We start from the raw sequence: 19,257 nt of genomic DNA on the forward strand, positions 1-19,257 counted from the left end.
TGAACAAGACCCCGAGATACTTAAACTCCTCCACCTGGGGCAGGACCTCATTCCCAACCCGGAGGGAGCACTGCACCCTTTTCCGACTGAAAACCATGGCCTCTGATTCGGAGGTACTGAGTCTCATCCCAGACGGTTCACACTCAGATGCAAACCGTCCCAGTAAACGCTGAAGGTCGCAGCCCGAAGAGGCCATAAGAACCACATCATCTGCAAATAGCAGAGATGAGTTTCTAAGGCCCCCGAACCGGACTCCCTCAACACCTTGACTGCGCCTAGAAATTCTGTCCATGAAAATTGTGAAAAGAATTGGTGACAAAGGGCAGCCTTGGCGGAGGCCAACGTTTACCGGAAACAGGCTAGACTTACTACTGGCAACGCGAACCAGACTCCTGCCCCGTTTGTACAAGGACCGGATAGCACGTGCTATCCGGAAATGACTTACATACAGTGCATCCGGAAAGTATTCACAGCGCTTCACTTTTTCTACATTTTGTCATGTTACAGCCTCATTCCAAACTGAATTAAATTAATCTCTTACCTCAAAATTCTACACAAAATACTCCATTATGACAATGTGAAAAAAGTTTTTTTTGACATGTTTTGAATTTATTAAAAATAGAAAACAAAAAAATCACATTTACATAAGTATTCACAGCCTTTGCCATGAAGCTCAAAATTGAGCTCAGGTGCATCTTTTTTCCACTGATCATCCTTGAGATCTTTCTACAGCTTAATTGGAGTCCACCTGCAGTAAATTCAGTTGATTGGACATGATTTGGAAATATAATAACTGTCTATATAAGGTCCCACAGTTGACTGTGCATGTCAGAGCACAAACACCAAGCATGAAGTCAAAAGAACTGTCTGTAGACCTGCGAGACAGGATTGTCTTGAGGCACAAATCTGGGGAAGGATACAGAAAAAAAAAACGCTGGAGCTCTGACAGAGTGACCATCGGGGCCTTGGTCACCTCCCTGACTAAGGCCCTTCTTCCCCGATCGCTCAGTTTAGAAGGCCGGCCAGCTCTAGGAAGAGTCCTGGTGGTTCCAAACGTCTTCCATTTACGAATAATGGAGGCCACTGTGCTCATTGGGACCTTCAAAGCAGCAGAAATGTTTCTGTATCCTTCCCCAGATTTGTGCCTCAAGACAATCCTGTCTCGCAGGTCTACAGACAGTTCTTTTGACTTCATGCTTGGTGTTTGTGCTCTGACATGCACAGTCAACTGTGGGACCTTATATAGACAGTTATTATATTTCCAAATCATGTCCAATCAACTGAATTTACTGCAGGTGGACTCCAATTAAGCTGTAGAAAGATCTCAAGGATGATCAGTGGAAAAAGATGCACCTGAGCTCAATTTTGAGCTTCATGGCAAAGGCTGTGAATACTTATGTAAATGTGATTTTTTTGTTTTCTATTTTTAATAAATTCAAAACATGTCAAAAAAAATCTTTTTTCACATTGTCATAATGGAGTATTTTGTGTAGAATTTTGAGGTAAGAGATTAATTTAATACAGTTTGGAATGAGGCTGTAACATGACAAAATGTAGAAAAAAGATTTGAACCCAAAATCTCAAGGGAGGTGTACTGCGAAGTGAGTTTAGTGAGTTAGTATACGTACGTATGTTGAGTTTAAAGCCGGGCTTACCTGTGCCACAAAGGTGGCTCTCTTGGAAAGCAGCTATATCACCATGGTCCTTATTTTTTCATGTTTGTTCACATATATGTGTGTTTGGTACAAATGAATTTGAAATGAACACGGTTTCCATCAGGCCTATTGGAACGCACAATCTAAATACATTGCTGTCTCCATTAATCAAGGGTGGGAGATAAAAGTGAATGTAAACTGCAGTATTACAATTTGGCCTGCAGGGGTCAACAGTGAGGCGTACGAATTACAACAAGGACTGCTCGAAGTAGAAGAATATAATGCAGGGGTCTCAAACTCAATTTACCTGGGGGCCACCGGAGCTAGGTTTTGGGTGAAGCCGGGCCGCATCAGGTTTAAAAAAAAAAACCCAAAACGCATTTATTAAAAACTGGAAAAAAATCAATTAAAAAAACTATCTTCAATGCTTTTGCTTCTGCTATACCCTACACTTTTTCAGTACTTTGGTTCCGGTTTTCCACACCAAAATATCTGATAAAACATTCCACTGTTCTCAAATATCTTAATTTTTATTTTTCTATACAGAAAATAAGATAAAAAAAATAAACAAATTAAGAATGAAGACAATAAATCAATCAATCAGTAATAAATAAGTAAGATAATAATAATAAAACAGCAAATAAGAAAAACATAAGAAACCACATACAGGTGGTAGAGAAATTATTTTTTTCAGATTCAAATGTACAGTATTAACAGTTATTTAACCTTTAACATGAACATTAATGAAACTTAATAATTTTACCCAATTAGCAAGTTAGCATCGTACTCAGTTCCATCTGGGAGCAGCGTCGTAACTTTAACAACATGTTTGATGAGATGATTTATCTTGACGTGTATTTTCCGTTTTATTCCAAATCATTTCCTGCATTTATTTGTACCCAGCGTCATAAGCCTTTAGCTTCATTGCTAATCCAAAGCAAAACAGGGCGGGGTAACAGGGTAGGGTAACAGTATGGACGGGGCAAAATCATGTTAATTGTGTCCGGTCTGCACACAGCTTTAAGCTGTCATTTCAACATTAAACTTTGGTATAAAGGTGGGGGCCTCAAACTAGCGTCTTGCGGGCCACATTTGGCCCGCGGGCCGCGAGTTTGAGACCCCTGATATAATGTATTTATTACATATAAGCAATATTAAAATATGAATGTGAATTCATATTTATTAAATGACCATATTATGTTTCAATTATGTTCCATTTCTAGCCATTTTTACGGAAACAACCAAACATACAAACTGTTGTTATTTTTCTCTGGATTGATTGGCTCACAGCATCACAGTACTTGGGCTGCCAAAAGCAAACGAAATGTAACGAGTCGCGACGTTGCTAATCAGATGTGTACTGGGGCAAAGGTATTAATTTTCTTTTGGTTGTCAACATAAAAGTCGCCCCTGACAACTGAAAACATTAAAAAACCACTTGTACAGCATTAGCCGCTGAACTACATTGGTTAAAATCACTGCAGTACATAGCTTAAGTTTCTCCTCCACTGTAGTGGGGGCGCTAATGCGCAGTACTTGGTGTACTAACGCTATTCAATAGCATAGAAGAAGAAATAGATGCAGGGAAACTGCAAGGAATGGTGTAGGGCGCTGCGTTCCCGTGAGGTGACAAAAATAATTAGGTAGTTGAACGCAATGTGAAGGCGGACCGATGTTTCCGGGTGGCAGTTGTGTGTCAGCTGAAGTGTTGTGACTGTTGACACAAAATGGCTAACAGGTAAGTCAATACTCTAGCTCGTTAGCTTTAGCAGCTAAGCGCAGGTTTGCTGATGGTTGTTTGACTCGCTAAGGCACATGTTTATTTCAGATGGGGGGGTGTCGCACAACTGGCGGGGCGTGCTAATTCCAAATGACCGTGTTTGTAGGTATGTTACGTGTCGACTTTACGTGGAACTTTACGAGTTGTTGTTGTAGTGTGTGTTTATTATGCTTTCCCACCTTGACTCCAAATGACACCGCTTTTCACCCCAAAAATGGAATAACGGTACCACTGACTAGCATGAGATACGAACAGTCCTGCCGGAAAACAGATTGTACAAATAAATGTCTATATTCTTCACAATTACGACTTTAACTGAATGGCATTTTTCTTTCGGCCGAAAAGGGGGTATGGCGTTAATGGCTGTCACTCTCATGGCTCGTGCACAGGCATACAGGCGCGGTTATGGCTGATCAGAAAGGGAGTTGGATATTCATTCATTCATTTTATGTAAATGGACCACTGTTGGCATTTTTTTTTTTTTCAAAATACCTATTTCCCATGGCGTCCATTGTTAGCTGGTTCATATTAACTACTTTAGTCGTGCTAGAATGCACAGAAAAGGGAATAATTTGTGTTCATGATTCACATAAGGCTTGGGAATGATGGGCAAATCTTTTTTTAAAAATGCGCAAATCATGGCTGCACGGCAGCCGAGTGGTTAGTGCACAGGCCTCACAGCTAGGAGACCTGTGGCCATCTCTGTGTGGAGTGTCCGGGAACTCCGGTTTCCTCCCACATTCCAAAAACATGCTAATTAAGGTTAATTGGCGACTCCAAATTGTCCATAGGTATGAATGTGAGTGTGAATGGTTGTTTGTCTACATGTGCCCTGTGATTGGCTGGCGACCAGTCAAGGGTGTATCCCGCCTCTCGCTCGAAGATTGCTAGGATAGGCTCCAGCACCCCGGCGACCCTCGTGAGGATAAGCGGTAGAAAATGAATGAATGAATGAATGAATGAATGAGCAAATTATCACTCAGACAATGAAGTGAATGTCTCTGGAAAAACAAATGTAAGTAAATGTGTGTTCCTTTTGCTCCTCCCCCAGCATGGACTGAAGCCAAACAGCACAGTGGGACCAGCAGTGGGTTTTTAGCATAGATGAAGCATGAAGAGTCCAGTACACAGATGCAGGGATGTGGAGCACGGCCGGAGCCACGCCTGGGCCGGATCCAGTTTCTTGCAAGCGGAGCAACGCATCCCCGTCTCCAAAGACGTCATCACCGCCTCCTCCGCCTCTGCCCTGTGGTTCATCAGGGACGCCTGCGGCATAATTTGTGCCATCATCACATGGCTGTTGGTTGTTTATGCAGAATTCGTGGTGCTGTTTGTCATGCTGCTACCCTCCAAGAGCCTGACGTACAGCGTCGTCAACGGCATTCTTTTCAACACTCTGGCCTTCCTCGCCCTTGCCTCACACCTCAGGGCCATGTGCACCGATCCTGTAAGTCACCTACTCAGATATCAGCAGTCACATACTTTCCAAAATACTGTATTTCTTCAGATACCAACATCCCATGTAAGAGACATCTTGCTTCATCAGTACCACCTTGTTTGGTGTATATCCCCCCATCACAACATAAACAATTAAAACTACACAGTGTAGCATTCTGCAGTCAAACACTTCAGCATTGAAGAAGAATCATGGAGGGTTGGGAGAAATAAAACAAAAGGACAATCTGATGTCCGTTCACAAGAAGAAAGCACGCATTGTTGTTGGGAATGAAAGCTAGTGAGGCGCTGGCGAGAAGGCTTTTGACTGCATTTATTCAATGCGGAGGAAGACGCAGGTTGTAAGACCATATCTATTTTATAGTAGGCTATAGTATTATAGGCTATTGTATATGTATGTTTATATATAATATCATATAATTCTGGCTTCTGGCTGGACCTCGATGAAGTGATGCAAAGCAAGAGTTGTCATTGGGGCAGACTTGAATGGGCATGTTGGTGCAGGAAATCGAGATGATGAAGAGGTGATGGACAGGTTCAGTATTCAGGAGAGGAATGCAGAAGAACAGATGTTGGTCGATTTTGCCAAAAGGATGGGAATGGCTGTAGTGAATACTTTCTTCCAGAAGAGAGAGAAACATAAGGTGATCTACTATAAGAGTGGAGGTAGGAGTACACAGGCAAACTACATCTTGTGTAGACGCTGTAATCTGAAGGAGATCAGTGACTGCAAAGTAGTGGTCGGTGAAAGTGTAGCCCGACAGCATAGGATGGCGGTGTGCAGAATGACCCTCATGGTGAGGAAGATGGAGGGCAAAGGCAGAGCAGAGGATTTTTAGGCAGGAGTTGAGACAGGCTCTGGATGGTCAGGAGGTGCTTCCAGATGATTGGACAACTACAGCAAATGTGATCATGGAGACTGGTAGGAGAGTACTTGGTGTGTCATCTGGAAAAGAAATCAGACAAAGAGACTTGGTGGTGGAGTGAGGGGGTGCAGGAGTGTATATAGTGAAAAAGGTTAGCTAAGAAGAAGTGGGACATGGAGAGGACTGAAGAGAGTAGACAGGAGTACAGAGAGATGAATGGTAAGGTGAAAGTAGAGGTGGCAAAGGCCAAACGAGGTCTATGATGACTTGTACGCTAGGTTGAACAGTAAGGAGGGAGAGATGGATCTATACAGGTTGGCAAGGCAGAGAGACAGAGATGGGAAGGACGTGCAGCAGGTTAGGGTGGTCAAGGATAGGAATGGAAGTGTACTGACAGATGCCAGTAGTGTGATGGGAATATGGAAAGAGTACTTGATGAAAGAGAGTTGATGAATGAGGAATACAAGAGAGAAGGAAGAGTAAAAGAGGTGTCGGCTGTGGACCAGAAAGTAGCAAAGATCGGTAAAGTGGAAGTGAGAAGATCATTGAAGAGGATGAAGAGTGGGAAGGCACTTGGTCCTGATGGTATACCTGTGGAGGTATGGAAGTGTCTAGGAGATGTAGCAGTAGAGTTCCTGACTGGGTTGTTGAATAGGATCTTTGGTGGTGAGAAGATGCCTCAGGAATGGAGAAGTGTGTTGGTGCCCATTTTTAAGAACAAGGGTGATGTGCAGAGCTGTGTCAATGTCAATGTCAATGTCAGTGCCATACAATGAAGTTATGGGAAAGAGTAGTTGAAGCTAGACTAAGACCAGAAGTCGGCATTTGTGAGCAGCAGTATGGGATTTCTGAGAAGACAGAGAAGGTCAGAGTGGAGCTGTATTGAGTCTTTGTAGATCTGGAGAAAGCCTATGACAGGGTGCTTAGAGAGAAACAGCGGTGTTGTATGAGGAAGTCTGGAGTGACAGAGAAGTATGTTCAAGTGGTGCAGGACATGTATGAGGACTGTAAGACAGTGGTAGGATGTGCTGTGGGTGTGACAGAAGAGTTCAAGGTGGAGGTGGGACTGCATCAGGGATCAGCTCTGAGCCCCTTCTTGTTTGCTATGGTAATGGACAGGCTGACAGATGAGGTTAGACAAGAATCTCCATGGACTGATGTTTGCAGATGACATTGTGATTTGCAGTGAGAGTCGGGAACACGTGGAAGACATGCTAGGAGAGTGGAGGTTTAACCTGGAAGAGAGGGAGAAGGGAGAAGAGATACAGAAGGTGGATAATTTTAAGTACTTGGGGTCAACAATTCAGAACAATGGAGATTGTGAAAAGGAGGTGAAGAAGTGTGTGCAGGCAGGATGGAACGGGTGGAGAAAAGTGTCAGGCATGATGTGTGGTAAATGAAAGGAAAGGTATACAAAACTGGTGAGACCAGCCATGTTGTTTAGCCTAGAGACAGTGCCACTGAGGAAAAGACAGGAAGCAGAACTGCAGGTAGCAGAGACGAGGATGCTGAGGTTCAGATTGGGAGTGACCAGGATGGATAGGATCAGGAAGGAGTACATCAGAGGGACTTTACATGTTAGAGACCTTGGAGATAAAGTCAGTTATCGGCCAGACTGAGATGGTTGGGGCATGTCCAGAGGAGAGATAGTGAATATATTGGTAGAAGGATGCTGCCAGGTAGGAGGCGTAGAGGAAGACCAAAGAGGAGGTTTATGGATGTAGTGGAGGACATGAGGGTAGTTGGTGTGAGAGAGACGGACATGGAAGACGGGGTTGGATGGAGGGGGTTGATTTGCTGTGGCTGAAAGGAAAAGCCGAAAGAGAAAGAAGACGTCCGTCCGAAATGAGTAAAAAAAATATTTCCGATAACCAATTTTTGAAAAAACGCTCCAATGAGGCGAGATTATCTGTACTGTGCTGATGAGTTGGCCTTTTTTTTCTTCCTGCCTGTGACCCATGTCGTAACTTCCCTGGAGCTTACTTGTAAACAAACATTCAGGATCACAATATTCCACATAAACCAAAATTCCCACTTTCTTGTAATGCCACATTTTCTGTTCCGCTTTTGCACTTCAGCATTCATGTAGTTTCTACAACGTGCCATTTTTAAAAAAGTGCAATCAGGTAACATTTACGTAAGGTATAATATTACTAATGATATAAATATTACCAGGTAAGAATTTTAAAATAAGCATATTCATGAAGATGATCATGCGGTATGATAAATAAGGCTGGGACGACGCAAAAAATAAGTCGATGCAAGAACTGCACGTCGATGCGTCATCACTCAGAATCAAAAATGGATGCAGCATCAAGTAGCAGCGAGTCCGGGGAGAAGAAAATATCTGTCAAAGGATGTCAAAATGATGGAAGTACTTTACACTAACCATTCAGTTGTCTGTGACCTGTGCAAAATGGAGACAGCGGGAGCTGCTTGTCTGCAGGATAAGACGTCGTAGGTTTTCAACTTTTTTTCTTTCCTTGTTTGCAAAGATTAACCCCATCATTAATCCAAACCGCACCACGTAACTTGTGCTCCAGCCTCACGCACACACACCTGAGTAGACGCACATACGTACGCACGTAGTGAGGGTGGTGGTGGAAAAGCAAGAGGGAAAGGTAAAGTGCTCTTGCAGGAACATACACACGCACAACTGCTGTTATTTTTTATTTATTTTATGTTGATATTTTGATTCAGATTGTGTTTTTTTGCACAATAGTTTTATTTATTGAAAGCAAGTTTAATTTATTATATTTTTTGTTATAGGATTCCACCGTGAACTTTATTATTGTATTGTTCAATACAATTAGTTTTTGAAGTTCATTTATTCATTTTCTACCGCTTTTTCCTCCTGAGGGTGGTCGCGGGGGGTGCTGGAGGCTATCCCAGCTGTCTTTGGGCGAGAGGCGGGGTACACCCTGGACTGGTCGCCAGCCAATCACAGGGCACATATAGACAAACAACCATTCACACTCACATTCATACGGAGTACCCGCAGAAAACCCACACATGAGGGTGGAATTGAACCCTGGTCTCCTAGCTGTGAGGTCTGCACGCTAACCACTCGAGCATCGTGCCGCCCAGTTTTTGAAGTTGTTAATACCAATATATTGGAAAGAGGAAATTTGTGTTTTATTCATTCATTCATTTTCTACCGCTTTTCCTCACAAGGGTCGCGGGGGATGCTGGAGCCTATCCCAGCTGTCTTCGGGCGAGAGGCGGGGTACACCCTGGACTGGTCGCCAGCCAATCACAGGGCACATATAGACAAACAACCATTCACACTCACATTCATACCTATGGACAATTTGGAGTGGCCAATTAACCTAGCATGTTTTTGGAATGTGGGAGGAAACCAGAGTACCCGGAGAAAACCCACGCATGCACGGGGAGAACAGGCAAACTCCACACAGAGATGGCCGAGGGTGGAAATTGAACCCTGGTCTCCTAGCTGTGAGGTCTGCGCGCTAACCACTAGACCGCCGTGCCGCCTGTGTTTTATTCATGGAGATAAATTAGTATTCATTACTATATAGGTCAAATTATGGGGATATAATCGAAATTGAATCAAATCGGATTTAAAAATGAATCATTAGATTAATCGATGCATCGAAAAACTATTTTCCAGATTAATCGATAATAATTAAAAAAAAACAATAATTTAACCCAGCCCTAATGCTAAAGTGTCTTTGTTTCTCTTAGGGGGCAGTGCCCAAGGGCAATGCAACAAAGGAATACATAGAAAGCCTTCAGCTGAAACCAGGACAAGTGGTCTACAAGTGTCCCAAGTGCTGCAGCATCAAGCCTGACCGTGCACACCATTGCAGGTAAGGCACGACGCAATCAGGGCCTGTCACGATAATGGCTAGATCCATGTATCAAACAAATGATAAATTGCTATGCATGTACTGGCTGTATGGGTGTCTGTTCGTCTCTCTGTGACACACAGGCTGGATGACAAGAGGATTCACTCTGCACCTGTCTGTACGCATAGCTTCTATCTCATTCAGCCTCTAGCTTTGGTAGCTCCTACCCTAGCTGCAGTTGACTAACATGATTGACTACACAAAAGCGATTTTAAGGTGAATGTCACAGTCACGATGTGGGAATATACGAGTTTTAAACAGAATGGACACTCTGAGAGCATTAACACAGACGACTGACATGGACAGCTTTCTCAAGTGGGGAAAGAAGTACTAATGGAGGTGCTCAGGCAGCGGCATCTTTGTCCCGACAGTCAATGCTTGCTGAGGCGTTTGCTCCGCAAATATAAACAAAACAGTGTAAAATGGTGCACGCCCATCGAGTAGACAGTGTTGCTGGCTGCTTTGCAAAAACATACCCACATGCAATCAACTTGTGTGAAGCTAATGTCTCACAGGTACACAGGACACTTGCAAAATGTCAATGACACCTCTCATGACTACTAAGAATAAAAAAATTGTCTTAAAAAATGTTGTGGTATGCTAATTTTTTTATTTTTTTGTAAAAATTAAGTCCGAATATATAGGCAAAAAAGTAAAAAAAAAAATCATAATCAAAAGTTGTAATTTTATAAAAGTAAATAATATGAGGGAAAATGTAAAAAAAAAAAAGTTGTATTCCAACAGGAATAAAGTAGCAGTTTTTCAAGAATAAACTTGTCATGGTCTGAGCAAAAATATCATTTTAGAAGCATAGAGTTGAAAGATTAAAGATGGCATCTTATTTATTGAAATATCAACTTCACTCTTTGCTCTTTTCACCATTTTTGCTTTTTAAAATTTTAAAAGCAAAAATATGGTGAAACAGCCTTTCTATATTTTATTCTAACTTTCCCACACTCATTTTTCCAAAAAATGTTTTGTTTGGTTCTTGTAATATTACAACTTTTTAAAAGGTATTTTTTTCTTTAATGTTTCAACCTTATGTTCCTAAAATTACCGTATTTTAAAATTAAAATTATGGCTTTTTTCTCGTTAAATTACAACATTTGGCTTTATTTTTCAAAAACTACTACCGATTTTTCCTTTTCCTTTGTTAGTTTTGGTGTTAAACTGTATTTTTTGAATGTGCTGCAGGCCAATAAATGAGCCACAATGACCTCTGGGCTGCGCTGTGGATTGCCCTGTGTCAGTCTGCAACGTACTCCTGAAATTGTGGTTCACTTGTATTTCTAGTATTTGTCCTGAGGTTTTTACTAGCAAAACTGTTTCCAGCATAAATAGCACAGTGTTTGGGGCTGCTTGATGTTCTAACTCATGTCCCTCTGTGCCCTAGTGTTTGCAAACGCTGCATACGGAAGATGGACCACCACTGCCCCTGGGTCAACAACTGTGTTGGGGAGAACAATCAAAAGTACTTTGTGCTCTTCACCGTAAGTTGGCTGCTTTTTTTAAGAACTGAGAATGCAGATGCTTTATTTGCAGTTGACTTTTCTGCTGCATGTACAGTGAGTCCTATTACCCTTCCTTCTTTTTCTCACCCAGATGTACATTGCACTGGTTTCTCTCCACGCTCTCGTCATGGTGGTTTTTCATTTTCTCTACTGCTTTGAAGATGACTGGACAAGTAAGTGTTTTTCCATTCACAATCAGCTCATAATTCTCTGATGCAGAAAAGTCCACACTATCCACTAGCAACGACTGGATGTTCAAATCCTCTGCCTCTCCCGCCACCCCAACCCCTTCTACGCCCCCCCCACATACTCTTCAAATCTCAAAACACTGAAAATCCAAGCCCAACCCTAGACCAGTCCCGCTTCTCCTCTCTGCTTCCCCGCATCCAATCTTCACTCCAGTGACCCTCATAACATCTCCAACTTAGCTTTTCATCTCCTTCGCCTTTGAGTTTCAAGAAAGGTGCTTATGAGTTCAAAGCAACGAAACAAAGCTACCTTTACTGTACCCAAAATGAACCGAGCTTCAAGGAATTTTTGGGCAAATTTTGCCCATCACCCACATGAACATGTGTCTTTCTCTTTTTTGTGCATTCTAAAGTTCTAAATACATAATGGGACACACTCATTCCGCCTAGAAAGCCCGCTATTAATTCAATGAAACTTGCTAATTTAACGTCCAACAAGGGTTTATGGTTTTACAGTATGTCCAAGCTATGACCGTGTAGTAACAGGTACGTTCATCATCACCATTATTTTAGTATTTTGGCCGTTTTAAGCATTAGCAGAACTTCCTTCCTGGGTGCATTGATTTCACATAGCAACATAGAAAGGAATGCTTCACTGGGCGTTAACCTTTCTAAACTCCAAAACAAAAACACAGCAGAAGTGGCGCCAATATGTAGCCATCCTGTTTGTGATGTACTTTTCTATTTGATAGTTGGGGAAATATGGTTTGTTTTTGCACTTGAAAAATGTTTTGTGTGCATTATTCCATGTTATTTCATATAATTATATGCTAACATATGTACCTCTGCTAAGATAGACATTCATGTCACACTGACTTGCAATGATCATCTGTTCAGCACAGGCCCCCAAACACAGGGCCGTGGAAAACCTTCAGGAGAATTAATATAAAAAAAGACATGTTCTTAATACTTTTGTAAATAACTACATCATATTTTGTATAAATGTACGGTTGTACATACAAATGTACCTCATTTATGCTGATCAATTGATTCCAGACCTGACCGTGATAAGGGAATTCCCACAAGGTAGGATTCTTTATTTATAATTGTATATAAATATACAACATAAGGTGGCCAGAAATATTTCAGTATTGAACAAAGCAAAATTTGTTCTCAATCAGAAATCACTCCACACTCTTTATTGCTCTCTGGTTCTACCATATCTTACTTATTGTATGGAAATATGAGCTAATAACTATAAAAGCAATCTTCACTCGCTAAATGTACTGCAAAAAAGGTCAGTAAGGATAATTCATAATGCCGCCTACAGAGAACATACTAACTCCTTATTTCTAAAATCACAAATACTTCAACTTGCTGATATAGTTCATCTTCAAACAGCTAAAATAATGCATAAGGCTAAAAACAACCAATTACCTAAAAATGTCATCCAATTCTTCTCTACAAGAGAAATATGATCTCGGGGAAGAAGTACATTTGAAACACACAAATATGCTAGGACTACGTTAAACAATACAAGCAGTTGACGTTTGCTAAATACAAGGATGAAGAGTCTTGAACCAGTCATGATGTGCTATATATATCACTATATTGACACTTACTATGGTACACATTATGTCATTGGATGCTCATATCACTTTGTACTTCGGTACGAGGTGCAATTTAAAAAAAAAAAAAAAAAAAACAACCTTAAATTGTATTATGGAAAGCAGGAAGTGAACAAATGTAACAGTTAGTGATTGTAAAAGTACCAGATGGAGTGGTAGGATTTAATAAGCTTTGCTTCTTCCTACTCCTTTTGGACATGTGGAACTGTGAACTGATTATGGGATGTAATCTGATGTTCAAATGAAATAAAACCATTTCCATTACAATTTGCTTATACAGTAAAGTCTCGTTATATCGATATTGTCGGGAGTCGGAAAAAATATTGATATAACCGGACTGTCGATATGTCCGATCCTGCGCCGAACTGCATTAAAAGTGGGCAATAATGCATATTATTATTAATTCTATAGTATAGAACAATGTGGAGCAGCTTAAATCAATCTTTGCTTAAGGATTTCAATACCAAAAAGAACACGGCGAACGGCTGCTTCCAGTCAACTTTATTTTTCACACTTCCACCACCAGAGCACAGCACACACACCGATTCCCGCACTTCCTGGTTCACAGGTCATGCTTAACCCGCCCCACATAGCTGGCCAAACACATGCCTGCAACAGAAGAACCAACTGCGTTCGTGGTTTCTCTCGTGTGTATAGAATCTATACAAACGAGAGAAACCACGAACGCCAGCATGTACATATGAAAAACAGTGATTATTGCAAGCGATAAAAAGATATCTGAATACAACACAATTAAATACATGTATTTGTACGCTTGTGTCTTTGTTGGAATAGGTGTGTATGCTATGTCAGTTGGTTCTTCTGTTGCAGGCATGTGTTTGGCCAGCTATGTGGGGCGGGTTGAGCATGACCTGTGAACCAGGAAGTGCGGGAATCGGTGTGTGTGCTGCGCTCTGGTGGTGGAAGTGTGAAAAATAAAGTTGACTGGAAGCAGCCGTTCGCCGTGTTCTTTTTTGGTATTGAAATCCTTAAGCAAAGATTGATTTAAGCTGCTTTTGTATCGATATAAGCAGACCAAATTGGCTGGCGGGAGATGAAAAGGACATCGTAGTAACCAGATTATCATAATAACCGGGTATCGTACTAACGGAACTAATTATATCATAAAAGACTAGAAATTTGCCGGGAAATGAAAATAGTATCGTAATAAGCAGTAATTCGTTATAACCGATATCGATATAACGAGACTTTACTGTATATGCGTGTGTTTTGACTAATCATAGGCTGTAGTCAACCACAAAAATGATCATTTATTCATTAATTGTTTGCAAAACCACATGGTTCAAACTTCTATGTAGAGAGGGATGGCTGTATATGAATTAAAATTTTTGACAATTTTATATCAAAATAACATCAGCTCACACCCTCCAGTCCGCTGTGGTTTTAATGCGAGCCGGTTCATGGACTCCCGCTGGAATAGAAGCTCCTTGTCTCCAAAACGAGTCCTCCACGCGCTTATCACCTGATTCAATTGGCTACGGGTGTCTGGGCATGTGAGTCTGGCCTCTGGTCTCACAGGAGGAAGAGATCACCTCTCCCGTCACTAACATTTTAGCATGAATAGTCAGACAAAAACCGTATGTTCTGGTTGTATTGATTAGCATCTTTGCATGCACGTTTGTAGCGTGCATTGTTCTCAAATCACTTGTCTTGTCTCTCGTTTATTTTGAAGCCAACAACGGATTTCTCCTTGACAACAGTGGACATGGTTCTGATGGGTGATGTGTAATTTGCGGCCACTCCTAAATTTTAATCTCAAACACTACAAGCCAATGTAGCTGCATCTGCAGGCCTGCAGACGATCCAGTAATAAGAAGTAAGAAGGCGCCATAGAGCATAGCAGCGTCTCATATGGTCCTCTTCCGTTATATCCCCGCTTCCCAGAGTGCAGTTCCTTCTCTCCACCAGCAACCGTCATCCTCCTCATACTCCTGTGCTTTGAGGGCCTCCTCTTCCTTATCTTCACCTCTGTGATGTTCGGCACCCAAGTCCACTCCATCTGTACCGATGAAACTGTAAGTAACCCATTTAGTTCACTAGCAGTCCTCCTCCTTTTACCTTCCAGCCTTTTTCCCCTGCCAGACCCTTTCTCTGCTCAATGTCACTCCTTGGTGGACAGCTGGATGTCTCATTTCTCTCCTCTGTTGAAATGCAGACAACTTGCGAGCAAAACAACTTCTGTGTCAGGATTTTGAAGTCCATTTTGCGCTTAAATGCCATTGCTTACTGACAGCCTGTGAACTATATCATAGTATAGGAAGTCATAACTATGAGATAAATAGTCAGAATGATGGTATCATTTGAAATTATGAGATAAAAAGTCACTATCACATAAAAAGTAAAAAGTTGGAATTACAAGATAAAACATCATGATATGGGGAAGTCATAACTGAAATGAGATAAAAAGGCATAATTACGAGTCATAATTATGTGATAGAAATGTGAAATTATGGGCTAAAAAGTCATTTTAAATAAAAAGTTAAAAATAATTCTAAGATGAAAAGTCCAAATGATGAGATACAAACTGTTCATGTGCCACCTTCCTCACACGCCACATGCGCATGTGTAGTTTAGCTCATTTGGACTTTTTATCTTACCACTTACCAGTGGAAACGGGCTTCCAAAGAACTGACAAACACATAGCCATCACAAAAACAATTCCGAGCGCACATCAACACTAACCAAGCGGGCGTACTGATGTCACAGTTAGCTTGCTTGCAATGGCTCGCCGTATTTCACCATGTTGGATTCTAGTACGCTGACAGGGGAGTTTATTAATTTGGTTTGCACTTTGTGTTAAACACCTCCCTTCTACGAGTACTATCAGACCCTGCAAGCCTGTCATACCAGGGTTGGTATAACTGTACCGGAGTACAGTCATCCCTCGCCACTTGGTGCTTTTTTACAAAAATATATTAATGAATAAATCATTGCTGTTTTGTGGTTGAATTACTGGTCAAACATGTACTGGTATATTTAAGCAAATATGTTTTGTTTTGTGTTTTTTTTTGCCTAAATGAACAATTTTCAAGCATACAAATGACGAAATGAAATAAAATCCGACTATAAGGCTTTCAGTAAACGCAGGGATTGGGATGTTCCGATCAGGGTTTTGTGCTGCTGATACTGAACCCCATCATCCGTTAGTGAAATCGTCCGATACCAATACTGATCCTGATTTGTCGTAGCCTCTATGCGGCAACATTGGCTCATGGCATTCACATTTCACAATTGCCACCTATTGTGTTTTAAGCCGCTATGTTGTGTAGGTTGGGTGGAAAAGTTACTTGCATGTTTGTGCCGTTTTTTTTCCAATGTACATGTTTTTAATTTATTATGTTGTGACTAAATGACTAGTGGTGTCATTGGCCTAAGTTTTTATTGTGGTACCTTGATTTTGGCTGTTATTTTTTGAATTAATTGTCTCTTTTATTGTGTCTTTAATGGTTGCTAAACTCGATGCTAACTAGTAGTGGAACTTGCACTGTGTATAATGCATGCTACGTAATCTGGTTGAAATGCTACTAATTGAATCAATGAACAGAAATGTGAAAGAATCCTACAATGTTCTTTATTGCCATATTAATTATTCAAAACCAGTAAGCTTTTTGACAATATTAAATATTGATGCATGTTTTCTGGTTTTTAAAGGACAGTTTTTGGTTTGTTTGTTTTGCTCAGCTTGGTTTTGCACCCAAACGATTATTATTTTGTTTCCTTTTTTTTCCCCAAAAAACCTTTATCCCGAGCAACTTAAGTAAAACCTGTGGTTTTCTGTTTATTAATTCATTGGTTCTATTGTTATATTTGTTCCACTTACCCCTTTTCCAAAACATTTATAATATACCATTTCAGTTAAATGTAATCTTTGCCTTAAGTTTGCCATCATTTGCCAACTTCATTCACAGCAGTTAGACTCCCTCAAGAACTGATTGTGTATGTTATATATGTAGCCCTAAAAATAACCACCAGTTACACTATGCAAATGTCCATTTAAGAACTAAAATGCTTAATTATATAAACCAATTGGTCATTATTTTTGAAAATTATTTAGCAAAATATTTTTCCCCCGATTAATCGACAAAAATTCAGCGAGAATACTTAATTATTATAATAAATGCCAAAATAGCCCTGTGATTGGCTGGCGACCAGTCCAGGGTGCACCCCACCTCTCGCCTGAAGACAGCTGGGATAGGCTCCAGCACCCCGCGACCCTCGTGAGGACAAGTGGTAGAAAATGAATGAATTACCAAAACATTCGATGCAGCCCTCCATAATACAAGGACTACCATTGATTTTCTTAATTGATTCATCTCAAAAGCTAGTTGTTTGGATAAATGGAGTAATGAGTTAGGACCTAGATGGACCAAATCACGTTTGAGATGCTGTAATGAGAGAAGATTTTTAAATGCAGTCAAATGCAAAAATAGTTTGGTATTTGGTAATTTGGTAATTGTTGCAGCTCCAATCATACACATCTGTTTGCCGAGTCTGGAAAAGTAGGGAATTTTAAAATGTCAAATCTGTAGGAGCCCTGGTAAACAATTGCGTCTAAAGGGGGCTATAGGGGTATTATTCTGTCTAGAAGGTTCTAATGATGTCAAAAAGCATATTTAGAAGGTTGTAAAATGTTTTTCCTTCTAACTGCAAGAATATTCCATTCATAAATAAGGAATTTGTTTGTTTATTTTGGAGTCACCACAGCGGGTCTTTTTTTTTTGATCCTCATACTGACTTTTTGGCTTGAGCCCTTTATATTCCGGATGCCCTTCATGACGAATACCGATGATGCTTACTAGTGGAGATTCAAACCGGAGGCGTCCGCTCAAAAGTCCAGAACAGTATCCACTATACCACGGTGGACTCTATAAATAAGCGATCCTATTGTGCAACAAATCACTTATCACAACTGATGCATTCAGTCATCGGCATTAGTTTATTGTTTTTTTTCCCACAACTTTTTCAGGAGCAAAAAACATTACGGTCTTGGTCTCGGGTGTCCAAAGTAAGTCCCGGGGGCCATCGACAGCCCACAGCTCGGCCCACATTTGAACATTACAAGAAAAACTCTCAGAAATAGTACCCTCAAACCAACCCATGTGTCTTCAGAAAAGGGTTGTTGCCAACTTTTGTGCATTTGCTATGGTCGTCATGCTAATTCTCACGGTTTACACATGCTTAAGATTTGGTAGCTTTGAGTACACCAAGTTAAAGACCTGAAAGTGTTCGTAGTAGTAGGGATGGTCAGGGTTTTATGCTGCCGTTCAGATGACCATCATCCGCAAGTGAGAACGGTTGATAATTATTGGTAATTATTACAAAATAAACTTTGGGGGGGATATTTCTTTTTTGCCTTTATTTGTGTGAATGCATTTTTGTTCAATTTGACACAAACTTGAATTTAAACTGTTGTATGTTTTTGGAGTAATATGAATGCACAGGGAAAAAATTGTTCAGGTTAACAAAATGAACAGAATCAAATAATAGAAACAAATATCTTTATGAAATAGAAATATGTCCGGCTTAAAGGGGACCTATTATGCTCATTTCCGGCCCTTTGTATTATTGAATTGAGATGTGGACTTCTATAGAGCAGCGACACACGATAACCGGCACAGAAAGCTTTAGATTCTGCATCTCTTTTTGCACCATTTCCATGGATTTCCTGCCTCCCACCCAAACTGTTTTGGGTGTGTTTAATTTACTCCACCCCGGCCCTCCTCCAGGTTTGCCCCCATACTGCTGTGATCAGTCACACTTCCAAGTGCTCCCAGGACTTCCGGACAGCTGCCGAGCTCATTTTGCCCAAATGTGTACACAAAATCAACACAGTTCGGACACTGATAAATAAGGAAGTCCGGCTTGCAGTGATGTCACAAAGAAAAACCGAACATGTAGAGCCACCCAAAACGTCTTTCAGGGCTCACTTCCAAATGTGGATACCTCTTTATCCGACTATGGTGTTGTTTAACTCAATAATACAACACTGTAACATTTGTTAGTCAGAAGAGTGGAAAAAGCACAATAGGTCCTCTTTAACATAAAAGTTAACATGTAACATTTCAATTATACGCTACTTTATTTACCAAACAATCAGATAGTATTGACATCATAAGGCTGGGCACACTGTGTTAATGTTGATTTAACAACCAGACACTAATAGTGTTTGGACGATAAGACATCATTAGTATCATGACAGTATCAAGACAGCAAAACTATTCAGTGACACTTGAAAAAGTGACTACATACCCCATAAACATGATATTCACTTCCTCGTGGGGCAA

At 40.8% G+C, this 19,257-nt stretch overlaps 1 protein-coding gene across 5 annotated transcripts in view; it reads left to right on the forward strand.

Moving 5' to 3' along the window:
- Window positions 1-3,167: 3,167 nt before the first annotated feature.
- The window catches only part of zdhhc3a (zDHHC palmitoyltransferase 3a), a 34,177-nt gene continuing 18,087 nt past the window's right edge, over window positions 3,168-19,257 (forward strand). For 3 of the 5 annotated variants that reach the window (XR_013627399.1, XR_009119878.2, XM_058052889.2), the window contains exons 1-6: window positions 3,175-3,393; window positions 4,487-4,882; window positions 9,462-9,586; window positions 11,019-11,115; window positions 11,228-11,309; window positions 14,858-14,988. Coding sequence is in view for 3 of the 5 variants with exons in the window: in XM_058052889.2 (XP_057908872.1) it covers window positions 4,547-4,882; window positions 9,462-9,586; window positions 11,019-11,115; window positions 11,228-11,309; window positions 14,858-14,988 (771 nt within the window). In the remaining 2 variants the exon portion in view is untranslated. Of the gene's footprint in view, window positions 3,394-4,486; window positions 4,883-9,461; window positions 9,587-11,018; window positions 11,116-11,227; window positions 11,310-14,857; window positions 14,989-15,055; window positions 15,328-19,257 lie in introns of those variants that run through there. The other 2 variants (XM_058052890.2, XM_058052887.2) reach the window with 2 other exon arrangements.

Source organism: Doryrhamphus excisus, linkage group LG5 (assembly GCF_037039965.1).
Source record: "Doryrhamphus excisus strain RoL-2023G ecotype Guam linkage group LG5, RoL_Dexc_Guam_v1.1, whole genome shotgun sequence".
NCBI lineage: Eukaryota > Metazoa > Chordata > Actinopteri > Syngnathiformes > Syngnathidae > Doryrhamphus > Doryrhamphus excisus.